The 16,402-nt window shown below is 36.4% G+C and overlaps 3 protein-coding genes across 3 annotated transcripts; 2 read left to right on the plus strand and 1 right to left on the minus strand.

Annotated features, from left to right (window-relative positions):
- The first annotated feature begins 2,205 nt into the window (after positions 1 to 2,205).
- LOC127083442 (uncharacterized) lies at positions 2,206 to 3,644 on the plus strand. Its single transcript, XM_051023756.1, has 2 exons — positions 2,206 to 2,383; positions 2,471 to 3,644. The coding sequence occupies exon 2, from the start codon at positions 2,552 to 2,554 to the stop codon at positions 3,584 to 3,586; it is 1,035 nt and encodes a 344-aa protein (XP_050879713.1). The 5' UTR covers positions 2,206 to 2,383; positions 2,471 to 2,551; the 3' UTR covers positions 3,587 to 3,644.
- Positions 3,645 to 5,363: 1,719 nt separating this feature from the next.
- Positions 5,364 to 5,843, plus strand: LOC127082376 (uncharacterized). The gene has a single exon (XM_051022609.1). It carries the CDS (start codon positions 5,364 to 5,366, stop codon positions 5,841 to 5,843), a length of 480 nt encoding a protein of 159 aa, XP_050878566.1.
- A 3,828-nt stretch (positions 5,844 to 9,671) lies between these two features.
- Positions 9,672 to 12,802, minus strand: LOC127086979 (14-3-3-like protein B). The gene is made up of 7 exons (XM_051027807.1): positions 12,576 to 12,802; positions 11,996 to 12,302; positions 11,810 to 11,897; positions 10,824 to 10,933; positions 10,587 to 10,735; positions 10,088 to 10,143; positions 9,672 to 9,999 (listed from the first exon to the last, which is right to left on the minus strand). The coding sequence occupies exons 1-7, from the start codon at positions 12,646 to 12,648 to the stop codon at positions 9,997 to 9,999; spliced, it is 786 nt and encodes a 261-aa protein (XP_050883764.1). The 5' UTR covers positions 12,649 to 12,802; the 3' UTR covers positions 9,672 to 9,996.
- Between the last annotated feature and the right edge of the window lie 3,600 nt (positions 12,803 to 16,402).

A 16,402-nucleotide genomic window follows, 5' to 3' on the forward strand; every position in this document is an offset into this window, starting at 1 on the left:
TATTTGGGCGACCACTTTTATTCCGCCGCATCGATTCGTTGTGCCAAACAATTTCCCCGTCATACTCTGGCCAATACGCCTCCAATGCTACCACCGGAAAGGGATTGTCGTATACATTGAGCAATGTTGCAACTTTGTAGATTGGAGACACTAGCGATAATGCATCGAAGTGGCTGTGTGAACACGCTGCAATGACATGGGAACAAGGCATACGATACGCCTGAAATTGACCACAGTCGCACCAACGGTCTGGTATTAGGACCCTATACTCTTGTCTGGGCAGCCCTTGGTTGTGGTCAATTGTTTCCTTGACACTGAAAGTGTGGCCATGGCGGTCGAATTCCGTAACCCGATGGCTGCTGGCTTTGGCAGATTCCTGCCTCATAAACTTCATACAGGCATCACTATATACCTGACTCGTCTGCAACACTTCATTCCAGCGCCTGCCTCTTGTTACGAACAACGTTGCCATCCGAAAATACGTCGCACTCACCAATGCGGTTACCGGGAGGTTACGTATGCCCTTAAACACGCCGTTCATTGATGGGGAACAGGCATGCATGGTAAAACTTGACCACCAAGTCTTCACCACCAAGTCTCAGAGATTCCCACGCATGCCTTACACGTGTCACACCCTTGAATGCAACACTCCCACCTAGTCTGTACTAATGCATGTCAACCTATCCACCTAGCCTGAGCTTAGTCTCAGAGATTCCCATGCAGTTGTTTTGGACTTTTTGTACTTTTATAACACATATACGCCAATTAGTATGGCGTAACTAAATGAAGTATTCAATTTAAAGTTGTAATAAAACATAAAATAATTTAATTACAATATAATTATTTGTTTTTCTTTTCTGCATCATCAGATTCCACCAAGTCTTCCCCAAGACATGACCACTCCCACCTAGTCTGCACCTATGCATGCCAACACTGCCACGTAGTCTGCACCTATTCTGCAAGATTCCCACGCATGCCTCACACTTGTCACGTTTCTGCATCATCAGATTCCACCAAGTCTTCCCCAAGACATGACAACTCCCACCTAGTCTGCACCTATGCATGCCAACACTGCCACGTAGTCTGCACCTATTCTGCAAGATTCCCACGCATGCCTCACACTTGTCACGTTTCTGCATCATCAGATTCCACCAATGCATGCCAACACTACCACGCATGCCTTAAACTTGTCACATTTTTGCATATTCAGTTTACTTGAAAAAGAGTATAAATAGAGGGTCATTCTTGCAAGTTTTCATCTACCACTAACACTTTTATTCAGAGAACTCAGGCGAAACTTCTCATCCACCAAGCTTCTTCCTACATTGCAGTCATGTCGCTTCTTACCATGGGCCAAGAACACAGAGGAACTAGGGCAAACATTGCCTCATTTGTAAGTTCTTCTTGAACATTGCCTCTTTCGTATGTTTGTAATTAGTTTTTTAAAAGTCCAATATAATAATTTTTTATATTGTTTGTTTTTAAAGGATCCCAAGAAATTTCGTCAACGTTCACACCCAATGCCTTATCCAGACCCATGGTGCGTACCTTACATAGAGCGTGCGGGTTTCGGTCATGTAATGCATGTCGTAAATGCCACCATTGATGCCAATTTCATTTTGGCTCTGTGTGAACGTTGGAGACCTGAGACACACACCTTTCACCTACCAACTGGTGAATGTACCGTCACATTAGAGGACGTGTACATGCTTTTAGGTCTTAGAATAGATGGTAAGCCTGTCACCGGAAATGTTCAACAGCCTAACCAAATATGTGTTCAAATGTTGGGGGTAGATCTGGTCGAGGGTGAGGGGTCTGCCAAAGCAAGGGGTCAGGGTATTAAATTATCTAGCCTACAATTGTACCACGACTCCATAACTTTGACTGAGGAATCCTCCGAACAAGAAAAAGTCATAAAAACCCGGGTTTACATTATGCTATTGTTTGGGAACTTGCTATTTCCCGAAGGGACGGGAAATAGCATAAATTTTATGTACTTGAGTTTGCTCGGGGACATTGATAGAATAAGCACATATAGTTGGGGTTCTGCAGTGTTAGCATTCCTATATAGCTCTTTGTGTAAAAATGCACAAAATGAGCACTGTACATTTTCCGGATGTGCTTTTTTGCTTCAAACATGGGGGTGGTGGAGATTGTCGAGGCTAGCCCCAGAAAATCCTAATGACTACTCCTTCCCCTACGCAACTAGGTAAATTTATGATCTTATTTCATTTTGTATATATTTATTCTATACGTATTTGTAACTAATATTATTTATCTTTTTTTGTTTAGGTTCATTACAACCGGTCTGGATTACAGTCTTACCCCCAAAAATAAAATTATATTTTATCGTCAACTGTTGGATCGTCTCCGAGCACAGGATGTATTACCACTAAATCACTCAACTTCTAACTGATTTTTTAATGTCATGCATTCTCGATAAATAACATATTTACTTTTTTCTTTGCAGTTTATTTGGAGGCCATATTTGGGATTGGAACATCAACCCAACCCCGAAGATGCAGCTGTTTGGACAGCAAAAACGGCCATAATGCGGTTCACCACTGTGGAGATGCACCAAAGTGACCGTGTCAAGCTTCAATTCGGAATGCATCAAGACATCCCAGGCCCCCCAATGTCCATGGAACCTTGGCATCTAAAAAAAGTCAGCCACCAGTGGTATGCCCAAAATTGGAAGGAATTTGCTAAGGACTTTCGAAAAATGTGGAAAGACCGTGCCCACTATGTTCTACAATTTCCGGTGGCGCCCAACGAAATGAAGCCGACAAGGGAATATGTGGAATGGTATAGAGCAAATACCAATCCAGAAATGATTGTGTCTGACCCGTTCTATTTGGACGATCCCCGGATGCAACAGCCATATTTCCAACAACAACAACCACCACAGTATTCCCAACAACAACAACCACCACCTTATTACCAACAACAACCACCACAACCATTTTACCAACAACAACCACCACCTCCTTATTACCAACAACAACCACCACCACCATATTACCAACAACAACAACCACAACACATGTCCACCCCCCAACCAAATCAACAATACATACCACAAACTCAATCCCAATACCATGAAGACTACCAACAACAAACTCAACATTCCCACCACCATCAACAGTCCCAACACCTACCACAATATCAATCCCCATACTTCCACCAATCCCAACACTTCCAACACGACAATTTCCCAAGCTCTTCCAGTCCTCCACCTAGCCCCGACACGGGTATACAAGAGGACTACCAACAGGACTACTACACACCACAACAAACATTGCACTTTGGCCAACCCGATTCAACCCTAAACTACCAAAGACCACAATTCGAGGGCGCACCCAGCAGTAGTCAGTTTGTCCCACCGAGACAAAGCTTCGAGGGCGCAGAGGGGACCCGTCTTTCCTACAGCACTGAAGGGACTTCCACCGAACCACAACGGCAAGCGGCAAGGGGGCGCGTTAGGGCAAGGGGTGGTAATAGGGAAGCACCACCACCACGTGAACCGTCTAGGCGAGTAACTAGACCTCCCCCGTGCGGATCGTACAAGGGACCGCATCATATGTGATTAATCATATCTTTGTAATATTTGCCTTGTCTATTATTTAAATAAAAATATTTTCTGTTTATTATCTTTATATCTTTATCTTTATCTTTAAAAATATTGTCTATCATATCTTTATACATATATAAATTAATTTTTTTTCCAAAAATTTTCAAATAATATTAATTACTTATAAATTATATTAATATATATATATATAAAAAATTAATATATATATATATATAAATTAATATATATATATATATATATATATATATATATAAATAAAAAAATTTATTTATATATATGTGTGAACATAAATTAATATACTTAATAAAAAACATAAATTTATAAATAAAAAAAAATTAAAAAAAAAAAAAAAAAAACATTAAAAAAAAAAAAAAAAAAAAAAAAAAAAAATTGGATTGGGCATAGGCGCCACCCCTAGTGGCGACTTGCCCTACCCATTAAGGGTAGGCGCCAACTAGGGTGGCGCCTATGTGTAAAAAATGGCCAATTTTGACCATTTGTGTAATTATTTTGAAAAATTGGATATTTTTGAAATTTTTTTGAAATTTCTGGATATTTAAAAAAAAAATTCTCCCTTTTACTCTTAAAAACATTCAAATATGAAAAGTCTTGCCAAATAAATATTTTTAATTTGTAAGTTTTAAAACTAAAATACTCCTTTTGAAAATCAAATCAGACAGGCGTTATACATGTCACACCACACAATTATGGTTTGCCAAAATTACCTCGTACCGTCCGTGCCTTCATGTCACTCCCCGGTGATTTTTATATATAAACAATCAATTATACACAATAACTAAGAATGTTATATGCACATATGATTTTGTCATCCATATAATATAATTTTATCAGTAATCTCTAGAGTTTCACACAAGCATCCAATTCATGTCAATGTGGAGAGATCCAATTCTTTAAAAAGATATGGATTCCAATCACTAAATTCCTTAAAATTTTATGGTGTTAAATTAAATACGAGCTTTTGTAAAACTTTCCTATAAGATTCTCCCCTCTTTTATTTACGGAAAACTTCCACAAATCACGCAACCATTTTTCATTCTTTACTTTAATTGAACCCGTCCCGTCACCTTTTTGTCATTGAAAACAAGTACTAGTAAATAATCTCTCCCACACTTTCAAAAGCAATTAATTTATACGAATGAATTAAGGTCATGAAAATTATTACATTCCAACAAGCTAGATGCATGTTTATGTAGTATTCACACATCTTTCAATGATAAGTCTTTACTTAAATAAGAATCCTAGTTTTTAGGATAGTTTATTAAATTGATTTAGTCAAGTTTGTTTCCTTATTTTTAGCTAGAAGTGAGTTGTAGTTTGTTATTGCACGTTCATTTTGTTCCCTATTTATTTTACAGTATTTCACAAGAATAAACAAGTCATTCTCAGTATTGTTAGTTGTTTTCTATTGAATACTTATTGCATCTAACAATATGGCATCAGAGCGTGACTTGAGAAAGATGGGTTCAGAAGCAAACTTTGTTTCAGCGTCCATTCCAAAATTCGACGGTGACTACGATCATTGGAGCATGGTCATGGAGAATCTTCTTCGATCCAAGGAGTACTGGGTTGTTGTCGAACCGGGCTACAGCCAGCCTACGAGTATGGATGGGATGACGCCGACGCAAAAACAGAACCTAGAGGAGATGAAGCTGAAGGATTTGAAAGTTAAGATTACTTGTTTCAGTCACTTGACAAGTCAATTCTGAAGACGATTACGCAGAAGGAGACATCCAAACAGCTATGGGATTCCATGAAGATGAAGTGTCAAGGTAATGTTCGAGTGAAGAGAGCTCAGCCCAATCGTCTACGCCGGGACTTTGAGGTTCTGGCAATGAAGCAGGGAGAATCGATAAATGATTACTTTGGTCGAGTAATGACGGTTGCAAATGACATGAGGAATTATGGGGAAGATGTGAGTGATGTCAATATCGTTGAGAAGATTTTGAGAACACTTAATGATAAATGGAACTACATTATTTGTTCCATTGAGGAAGCCAATGACATAGATCAACTCTTTGTGGATGCCTTGCAAAGTTCTCTGCTCGTTCATGAGCAAAAATTCAAAGGATGTGGAGGAGAAGAACATGTCTTGAAAGTGACTCATGAAGGCTATGGTGGAAGAGGACGAGGAAAAGCTGCTTTCGGAGGAGGCCGAGGACAAGGTAGAGGCAGGGGTTACCTAAACTGGAGTAAAGATACGGTTGGGTGTTATAAATGTCATAAGCTTTGACACTTTCAGTATGAGTGCCAAGCAAATTATGCAAATTTGGATGAATCGGAAGAGATGGTGCTAATGGCATATACCGATACGCTTAGAGGTGATCAAGACGATGTATGATTTATTGACTCTGGATGTAGCAATCACATGTGTGGTGATTCATCTCTCTTTTGTGATTTAGAAAAGGGGTTCAATAAGGTGGTAAGATTGGGGAATTATGCAAGCATGAATGTTGTTGGAAAGGGAAGTGTTCGATTGATCGTAAAAGGAGTGAATCACCTTGTACGAGATGTGCATTATGTATCGGGGTTGAAGAATAATCTTCTCAGTGTTTGGCAGCTGCAAGAAAGGGGTTTGGATGTACTGATGCAGTCAAATATGTGCCGAATTTATCACCATACAAAGGGATTGATTTTCAAAACCACCATGGCTGCCAATCGAATGTTTGTGTTGCTATCAAACACTCGATTAGTCAAACAGGAAAGAGATGAAGAGTGTCTCCAAGTAATCACTCAAGACGTGGCTCATTTATGGCATCGAAGATTCGGTCATCTCAGCTACAAAGGATTGAAGACTTTGCAAACAAAGGGCATGGTAAGAGGCTTGCCAAGTTTTTTCGAGGGTGAGATTACGTGTAGTGATTGTTTGAAAGGGAAACAACATAGAGATATAATCCCAAAGAAAAGTACATGGAGAGCATCATCAAAGTTGGAGCTTGTTCACGCTGATATTTGCGGCCCAATATCTCCAGTTTCAGAGGGCAGCAAGAGGTATTTTATTTGCTTCACTGATGACTATAGTAGGAAGGCATGGGTGTATTTTCTTGCTTTTAAGTCGGATGCATTCACTTACTTTAAGTTATTTAAAGCTCTTGTCGAAAAAGAAACTGGTTTTCCCATTGAATGTCTCATAACAGATCGTGGGGGTGAATTCACATCAAATGAGTTCAAAGAATATTGTGAAACGAATGGGATCAAGAGGCAATTAACTACTGCATATACACCGCATCAGAATGGAGTTGCTGAGCGGAAAAACAGAACCGTGATGAATATGGTGAGGAGCTTATTGGTTGAGAAGAATGTTCCAAGAAAACTCTAGGCAGAAGCAGTGAATTGGGCATTTTATGTTCTTAATAGATTCCCGACATCATCGGTGAAAGAAACGACACCAAAGGAAGTTTGGTGTGGGGTGAAACCTTCAGTTGAGCACTTGAGAGTCTTTGGTTGTATAGCACATGCTCATGTACCGGATGCTCGGAGAACAAAGCTTGAGGATAAGAGCCATTGTTGTGTTCTTTTAGGGGTAAGCGAAGAATCAAAGGCATATCGGCTATATAATCCTATCTCTAAGAGGATTATAATTAGTCGGGATGTCATCTTCGAAGAAGAAGAACAATGGAATTGGGAAAGGAGCTTTGAAGATGACAGAAGGTTTGATCTGGAATGGGAAGATGGCAACGGTGAAGAGGTGGAGGATTCCGACGATGGCAGTGAAGAAGAAAACGTAGCTTCTCCGGTGAGGGACGAATCCAGTGATGGCAATGAAGAAGATGAAATGGCTCCTCCGATGACACCCCGAGTTAGAAGAGCACCAACATATTTGAATGATTTTGTTTCTGGTGATGGTTTTTCAGATGAAGGGGAAGAGGTACAAACTCACTTAGCCTTGTTTGCTAGTGCTGTCCATTCTGATCCAATTTCGTTTGACGAAGCAGTAAAGGAGGAGAAATGGAAAACAACCATGGATGCCGAAATGAGATCAATTGAGAAGAATGAAACATGGGATCTTATTGAGCTGCCTAAAGGAGTTAAAAGAATAGGAGTCAAATGTGTGTACAAAACAAAATTGAATGAGCTCGGAGAAGTGGATAAACACAAGGCTCGCTTGGTCGCAAAAGGGTATGCTCAGGAATACGAAGTTAATTATTAAGAAGTATATGCTTTTGTAGCTCGCATGGACACGGTTCAAATGATTTTAGCACTTGCAGCACAAAGAAGATAGTGTGTGTTTCAGTTGGACGTGAAATCAGCTTTCCTTCACGGGAAGTTAACTGAGAATGTGTACATGGAGCAGCCAAGAGGTTATGAAATAAAGAATGAGGAACATAAGATGTACAAGCTCAATAAAGCTTTGTACTGACTCAAGCAGGCGCCATGAGCATGGTTCATCCGGATTGAATCATATTTCAGAAAGGAAGGTTTTGGGAAGGAGGACAGCGAGCAAACTTTGTTTACCAAAGTCAACAAACAAGGTAAATATTTAATCATTAGCTTGTACGTTGATGATTTAATTTATACCGGAGATGATGAGAATATGATGGTTGAATTCAAAGAGTCCATGATGAAGGAATTTGATATGACGAACTTGGGTAAGATGAAGTATTTTCTTGGTATTGAGGTAGTTCAGTTTGATAGTGGTATATTCATCAGTCAGGCGAAGTACGTGATGGAAGTATTGAAGCGTTTTGGAATGGAGCATAGCAATTCCGTTGAAAATCCAATGGTTCCAAGAGTCAAAATCTCCAAAGATGAAAATGGTATTGAGATGGATGGTTCATTCTTCAAGCAGCTGATTGGGAGCATGATGTACTTGACCGCTACGAGACCGGATATAATGTATGCAGTAAGCTTATTAAGCAGGTACATGTCATGACCTACAAAAGTTCATCATTCGACAGCCAAGAGAATTCTACGTTACTTGCAAGGTACAACAACGTAGCCAAGAGAATTCTACGTTACTTGCAAGGTACAACAACGTAGCCAAGAGAATTCTACGTTACTTGCAAGGTACAACAACATTTGGCATTCTTTACAGAAGGGGAGGAAGTCATGAGTTAATTGGTTTTACTGACAGTGATTATGTCGGATCAGTGGAAGATAGAAAAAGCACCTCAGGTTATGTTTTTATGCTAAGTGGAACAGTTGTGACTTGGTCTTCTCGAAAGCAATCGGTCGTAACACTAAGCACGACCGAAGTTGAATTCATTGCAGCTGCAAGAAGTAGTTGTCAAGCAATATGGATGCAACTGGTGCTAAAGAAGATTGGCTACATGGGCAGTGAGAGTACTGTCATCTTTTATGACAATAGCTCAACAATTAAGTTGGCGAGAAATCTGGTGATGCATAGTAGGAGCAAGCACATTGATGTGCGCTACCATTTCTTATGAGAGCCAATGAATGGAGTTGTGCAGCTTTAGTTTTGTGGTACAAGGCAGCAGATGGCCGACATTTTCACCAAACCACTCAAATTGGAGCTATTTCGAGAGCTAAGAAGGAGGCTTGGAGTGTATGAACTACCACATGTTAACTAACTGCAAATGCAATTTAGTTCAAGGGAGGGAATGACAAGTCTTTAGTCAAATAAAAGTCCTAGTTTTTAAGATAGTTTGATGAATGGATTTAGTCAAGTTTGTTTCCTTATTTCTAACTAGAAGTGGGTTGTAGTTTGTTACTGCACGATCATTTTGTTCCCTATTATTTTACAGTATTTCACAAGGAATAAACAAGTCATTCTCACAAGGAATAAACAAGGCATTCCTAGTTCTGTTAGTTATTTTCTATTGAATTCTTATTGCATCTAGCATTCAAAACCTCTCACAATTGATTTTATCAACTAATTTACACAAATATATTGATAAAAACATTAACTTGCAGCTAGTATTATAGAGTGAAAATAGAAGTGAAAGCTACTTTCACAATTATTATTACATGAAGAACTCGGCACTCATGCCACTTATTTCAGTTTCCTGGGCTTGCTGTTTATTTGTTTGTTTCCACATTTTAGCAGAAAAAGAATTAGATGGATTCAAGTCATAGTAGAATAATAATCAAGTGATCAATCTCCATATAAAGGTGAAGCATTTCATTGGAACTGGAAATACAGCAAGAACAATCCTCATAAAATCAATCTCCCAAAGACAGAAGGAGGTGCTGAGGAGTGAAACAGGCCATTTCAAGACACACCACAAATAAAAACATAATCATAATATAGCACAAATGGAGTTTCGTTTTCCTCTATGGGAAAGTATGGCCAATTGACAAGAAACAGAGAAAGAGAAACAATGGAACCCTAACTCTAGCTAGTACACAAATAAGTAATCAGCCCTAATGTTTCATACTCAAACACCTGCATCAGATCCTAAGGAAGTTCCCACCAAACACCAGTCTCACTGCCATTAAAAAAAGTAAAGTAAAATGAATAATTAAAGCCGTCAAACGAAAATAAATTGTAGATACCAAGTTTGAAGAATTACTAACCTCTGCATCATCACCTCCACCAAACTTGGCAGTGCCATTCGCTTTCTGGGAATCTTCTGTAGCAGGAAGTCAGAAAATTTCAGTAAACATTGATAAAAAAGGATCACCAAAAAGCACAAGTTACCACAACTAATTCAGCATAGGTGACTTAATATACATCTTAGCATCCTATAATATCATCAGTTTCAAAAAAAAAAATCTCAGACAGACACAATTAACCACATTAGATATTAAGCATTCAAATTATTGTTTGTCATGTAAAAGCATATCTAGAGACGGTGCATTTCTATTTTGTGCTCCAATCTCTATCGCATGTCGGACAATGCGAGGGTTTATGGTAGATTGTGGGTAGGAAATACACAAGCTTCAAACCCAGCAGTTATTATCTAACTGTACATGACTTCTTTCCCTTGCCATATCCTCTGGAACTATCCCTTCCTCTTCTAAACATCTTGATAGAACTAATGAAATATTTTGCAAGTCTTATATTAATAATTACCTCCATCTTCTGGGATGTCAGAAGTCCAGAGAGTCAGGTTGTCCCTGAGAAGTTGCATGATCAATGTACTATCTTTGTAGGACTCCTCATTCAAGGTGTCAAGCTCTGAAATAGCTTCATCAAATGCCTGCTTTGCAAGATGGCAGGCTCTGAAAAAGGAAAATATGTTCTCCCTTATCGAACACACCACCAATTTCAATCAAAATTCAGATTATAAATCAAATTCAAATCACAAACCTTTCTGGTGAATTCAAGATCTCATAATAGAAAACTGAGAAATTCAAAGCCAGACCCAATCGAATGGGATGAGTAGGGGGTAATTCAGCCTCTGCTGCAGTGGTAGCAGACTGCAACATAGAAAACGACAAGTTTTAGGTAGGAGATTAAAGGACAAAAAAATATGAATAGGAAACTCCTTTGATTAACAGTTCTTTCAAAATGAACATAGTTAAATGTACTACTAGAAGAAAATTAACATGGTGTAAAATAGAACGGGCAGAATTAAATAAAAATGGAAATATTGATTCAAAGCTAGAAAAGGAACAATTACGCGGTTTTTTTTGCAAGCACTAAAAACATGATCACATCAGATATATAACAGTAGACGGAAGGATCATCAATAGATGGTACAGAAGAATAGTGAGAAAGAGCAATAAGAAACTATAACATGCAAGGGGAAGAATAGGGGATAAAAGGGACAGACAATGCAGCTTGACTCAAGTACCAATGGTTCAATTGCAAATTTCATATAAATATGAAAAAAGATAAAACGCAAAGTCATCAAAGTGACTGCATGATTCAATTAACTGTTGTTTTGGCTACACATTTCGAAGATTAATGGAAATTTCCCCAATAAATCGATAGAAGACACATAACAAAAAATTTACATAGTAGATAATTATGAAAATCCACTCTGTTAGATTCCCCAATTAGTAGAAATACAGATATCACTTATACATATTGTACAGTTTCTCTGAAACAAAGATATAAAAAAAGTTTGCAGAAAGAATGAAAAAAGAACTCAACAAATGAGAGGACAAAGAAAGAACTTATTATGCCGGCCAAATTAAAAATGAAGTGCAAAATAATCCTTTTAGATCAATTGCTAAAAATAACAAACACTGCATGTTTTTAACAAACTCGGGAAACAAAACCACCAATGGTAGATAGGTCCAAATTTGATACAAAATGCAAAACAAGATACAATAATATAAAAATTTCACCTCGTATGCCTTCATCGACTGATCACCAGCCTCCTTCTTCTCATTGCCTGTCTTAAATTCCGCAAGGTAACGATAATAATCTCCTTTCCTGCAAGCAGAATAGTCAAACATCCCATAATCCACTTATGCAAAACAAAGAAATAAAACCCCCAAATCTATAGTAGACAACAAGACGTGATTGCTCACATCTTATAGTAAAACACAGTTGATTCACCCGCTGCAGCTGAAGGTATAAGGTGTTCATCAATCACTCTCATAACATCAATACAGATGTTTGAAAGCTCAGTTTCAACCTTATGCCTATACTCCTTAATCCGTTTCGCATTTACATCATTTCCCTTTGACTCTTCCTTTTGCTCAATGGAAGACAAAATCCTCCACGACGCTCTGCGAGCACCAATCACGTTCTTATAACCAACAGAAAGCAAATTCCTTTCTTCAATAGTCAGTTCAACATCTAGATTTGCAACATTCTTCATCGAATCCACCATCTCTGTCACAATAATATACACAAAAACATAAATCAAACTTCAAATCTAACAAAACTATACAGAATGAACAAAATCACAACTCCGATCAACAAAAACACTTGATCTCAAACATGCAGTACCAAAAAATTTCGACTGAAAATGAAAATCAAGTAAAGTTGCATGAATTCAGTCAAAGTAAGTTGAAATCACAAATTGCATAAGCGAGTATCAAAATCAAGCAAAATTGATAACGACTCGCGAGACTGAAACTGAGGCAGAAAGGAAGAAAACCTAACCTTCGTATCGTTCAGCTTGCTCAGCGAGCTTTGCGATGTAGACGAAGTTCTCGCGATCCTTGGTGGAAGCCATCGCCGATCTCTTTGATTAGGGTTTGCGAATTGCGAAATCTCTCTCTCTTTCACAAACACAGTCTCTGTCACTGTCTATGCTGCGTTTCTTCTTGCTCTCGAGGTTCTGTAGAAAAAGAATGGGAATGAAATGACGAATATGTCCTTGCATTTTCTTCGTTTTTTCTTTTTGGTCTCGTTGACGAATAAAAATACGAAATTGCATAGACTGAACTCGATTTATGACCAATTATCATAATCCACGTGTGCAGTACAATCTTAGGTAACATCTCTTCTTACCACTTTGAAAGGCTTAATAATTTTGTAATATTCTATTTGACCAAAAAAAGTGTAATAATAACATTAATTAACAAATTAACTTATTCATCTCGTCCTAAATTATAAGTTTAAATTGTTTTAAATATTTGATACAAATAAAAAATAATAATTAATATTATATTAAAAAAATTATATATGATTTTTTAACATTATCTTATATGAAGGAAAATTTTAAAAATTTGATAGAATAAACAGCAATAAATTATAGAGAATATATTAAGAAAAATATAATTAATATTGTATTGTAATTTTAAAGTGATTTATAATTTGAGATGATTTTTTTTATTAAAATGACTTACAATTTGAAACATGTCAATTTCGCTTATACTTGTCTCAAAATAATACTAATTACTTTTAACTTTTATAATATTTATATATATTTTGCTATTATAGGTTTTTTATTGATTTTCATTTCACTTTAACTATTCTAATAAATACAATTATTAATAAATAGTATTAATTTTATTAATGAAATCACCATAATTAATTTATTTATTAAAAATTATTAAACAAAAAAATTAAATAATCGATATATCTGGTATAATTTTTTAATGTTATTCATTATTTTATAAAATTATTTGTATGAATACTTATGTAAACAAATTTATTAGATATGATATTTTTATTAAACTATTTTATATTCTTGTTGAATAAAATTATATTTTAAATACATTACCTTTGACGTGATTAAACTTAAAAAATATTTGTTTATGAAAAAATATATATAATGTGCATAACTTTATTAGGAATAGAATTATGAGAATCTTAGTATATTTTAATAAATGTGTTTGACATAAGTTTAATGTTCATTCAAAAATTGATAGTGATAGAAATATGAAAGCTATTCCTTTCATTAAAGTTTTTATATTTAAGAATATCTTTTCTTAACCATACAACAAATATGCGATTCTAACCCATATACTCATTTCCTACTCGTACAACAAATATGCTCATTTCTTACTCATATACTAGTATTCACAAGAATTTGATTCTAACCCTTGAAAATAAATCTATTAGTTTATTTTTATTTATTTTTTAAAATCAAAATAATAATGTGGGTTAGATATCTTTGTATACAATACACCAATGTAGGTTTTTCCTATTAGTGACAATTTAACTCATATTCTACACACCCACGCAAAATCGAGTTTTGTTGTTGGCTTGAGAATATCATTGATGAAGTAATACATAAATAAGAATATTTAAATTAAATAAGATAAAATATCAAAAATAAATAATATAATATATTTTATTAAACAAAATAACAAGTGAATTTGAAAAAATAAATTTGAGTTGAACTACAACAAATAAATCTTAATTGACAACAACAAATAATATTTACTTGAACGATAATTAATATTGAGTTGGATATCGCGACTATGTTTGAAAAAAACGGCGTGATGATGATGGAATGTGGTTGAAAAAAAATTGTAATAATGGTAAAACTTAGAAGTTCGTATGATCGTAAAAAAATGGATTTTTTTAGTGGTGATTGAGAATGTGTCTTAAGTTTTGATATTCAAATATTAAATTTAAAAAAAAAAAAATGGTCAATTTAATGCATTTTTTTGAACCGGACAGTTTTACAAAATCGGTTCCGATTTTTTGGTTCAAATGGTTTTAGACGGTTCAATCCATTTTTTCCAATTTTACTCCAGTTTTGACCCATTAACGATTTTAAAAGGTTGACCCAACCAGATTTTTCTCCGGTTCCCGATCCAACCGATTGAACTGGACGGTTCGATCTAATTTTTAAAACATTGCAACGCGTAGTCAAATTCAAAGATTTCGATCCAACCATTTTCCTCCATCTTTATATTATGTTGTTGCTCTTATGCATTTTTGGTAGCTCCTTACTCAGACTTCTTACTAAATTTAAATTATTTATTATCTCATATGCTCTTACAATGAGTCAAGTTCATTATAATACTTTTATTTTCTCATGTTTTTTTAAAATCCCACTAGTTTTGTTTCTAAGTTCTTTGAGCTTGTTTAAATCCATACATGGCTTTATGCAGCCTGTACACTTTCCTCTCTTGGTCTTGTTTTACAAACTCAAGTGGTTGTGTTACATACACTTCTTCGTCTATAGGGTCATTGAGAAATGCATATTTCACATCCATTTGACATATCGACCAGTTATGCATATTGGCTAGACCAACAACCAACCTGATTGTTTCGATTCTAGCTACTAGTGCAAAGACTTCATCATAGTCGATTCCTTTCTGAAGAAACCCTTTTGCTACAAGTCTTGCCTTGTGTCGAATTACTTCACCTTTTGGATTTAACTTGACTTTGTATACCCATTTCACATCAATTATCTTCTTCCCTTTTGGAAATTCGACTAGTGATCATGTATCATTGTCTTCTATGGATTTTGTCTCATCCACCATAACTTTCATACACCTTGAATCTTTCAATATTTCAGTTGCATCGACTGACTCAGTATCTGCATAGAAGGCATAATGTACTAACTCACCTTCATCATCGTGTTGGTGTAAGCCCTAGAGGCCAATACTTTTGATACTTGTATCGAATTATTTATTAATAATAAAAAACTTTTTCTTTATTATGTTTGTTTAATAAAGTCCCTAGAATAGCTAGTCTGTTTAATGTATCAAGTGTGACTTAATCATGAGATGCCATTAAACATTAGGACGTTATTCTTAAAGTATCTGTAGTCGAGCTTTATTATAAAGTGGGATAACATTAAAGCATTAAGATTATTATGTATATAGACTGATGATCACATCTGATGGATCATGGATAAGGAGTTATCAAGTCTTAAACATATGTATGAATATTAAGAGTAATATTCATACTGGATTGACCCGCTATGAGAATACTATATAGAATGTTATACAAAGTGTCATAAGTTATTCTCATGGTGATAGTGGTGTATACCACCCTTCGACCTGAAACCACTATGGACCCTAGATGTAGAGTCGAGTGCCTTATTGTTGATCAAACATTGTGTTGATGGGTACTCCACGAAGTATGTTGAGGAACATGAGTGACCTAGATGGAATTTCACTACAACAAACAAGACCTTAGACAGCGCTTTTTTTAGCCTTAGACAGCGCTTTAAAGCGCTGTCTAAACCTCCGCTGCTAAAGGTTTAGACAGCGCTTTTTTAAATCTTAAAAGCGCTGTCTAAGCCCCCCCCCCCCCCTTAGACAGCGCTTTGGCCAAAAGCGCTTTATAAGACCCTCTTATTTTAAATTTTTTAGGTATACCTTAGACAGCGCTTTTGAAAAGCGCTGTCTAAGCTCCACCTCCTTAGACAGCGCTTTGGCCAAAAGCGCTTTCTAAGACCCTCCTATTTTAATTTTTTTAGGTATACCTTAGACAGCGCTTTTCAAAAAGCGCTGTCTAAGCCCCCCCTTAGACAGCGCTTTTGCCTAAAGCGCTTTCTAATCCCCCCCTTAGACAGCGCT

The sequence above is a fragment of the Lathyrus oleraceus genome, chromosome 5 (genome assembly GCF_024323335.1).
Source record: "Lathyrus oleraceus cultivar Zhongwan6 chromosome 5, CAAS_Psat_ZW6_1.0, whole genome shotgun sequence".
Lineage (NCBI taxonomy): Eukaryota > Viridiplantae > Streptophyta > Magnoliopsida > Fabales > Fabaceae > Lathyrus > Lathyrus oleraceus.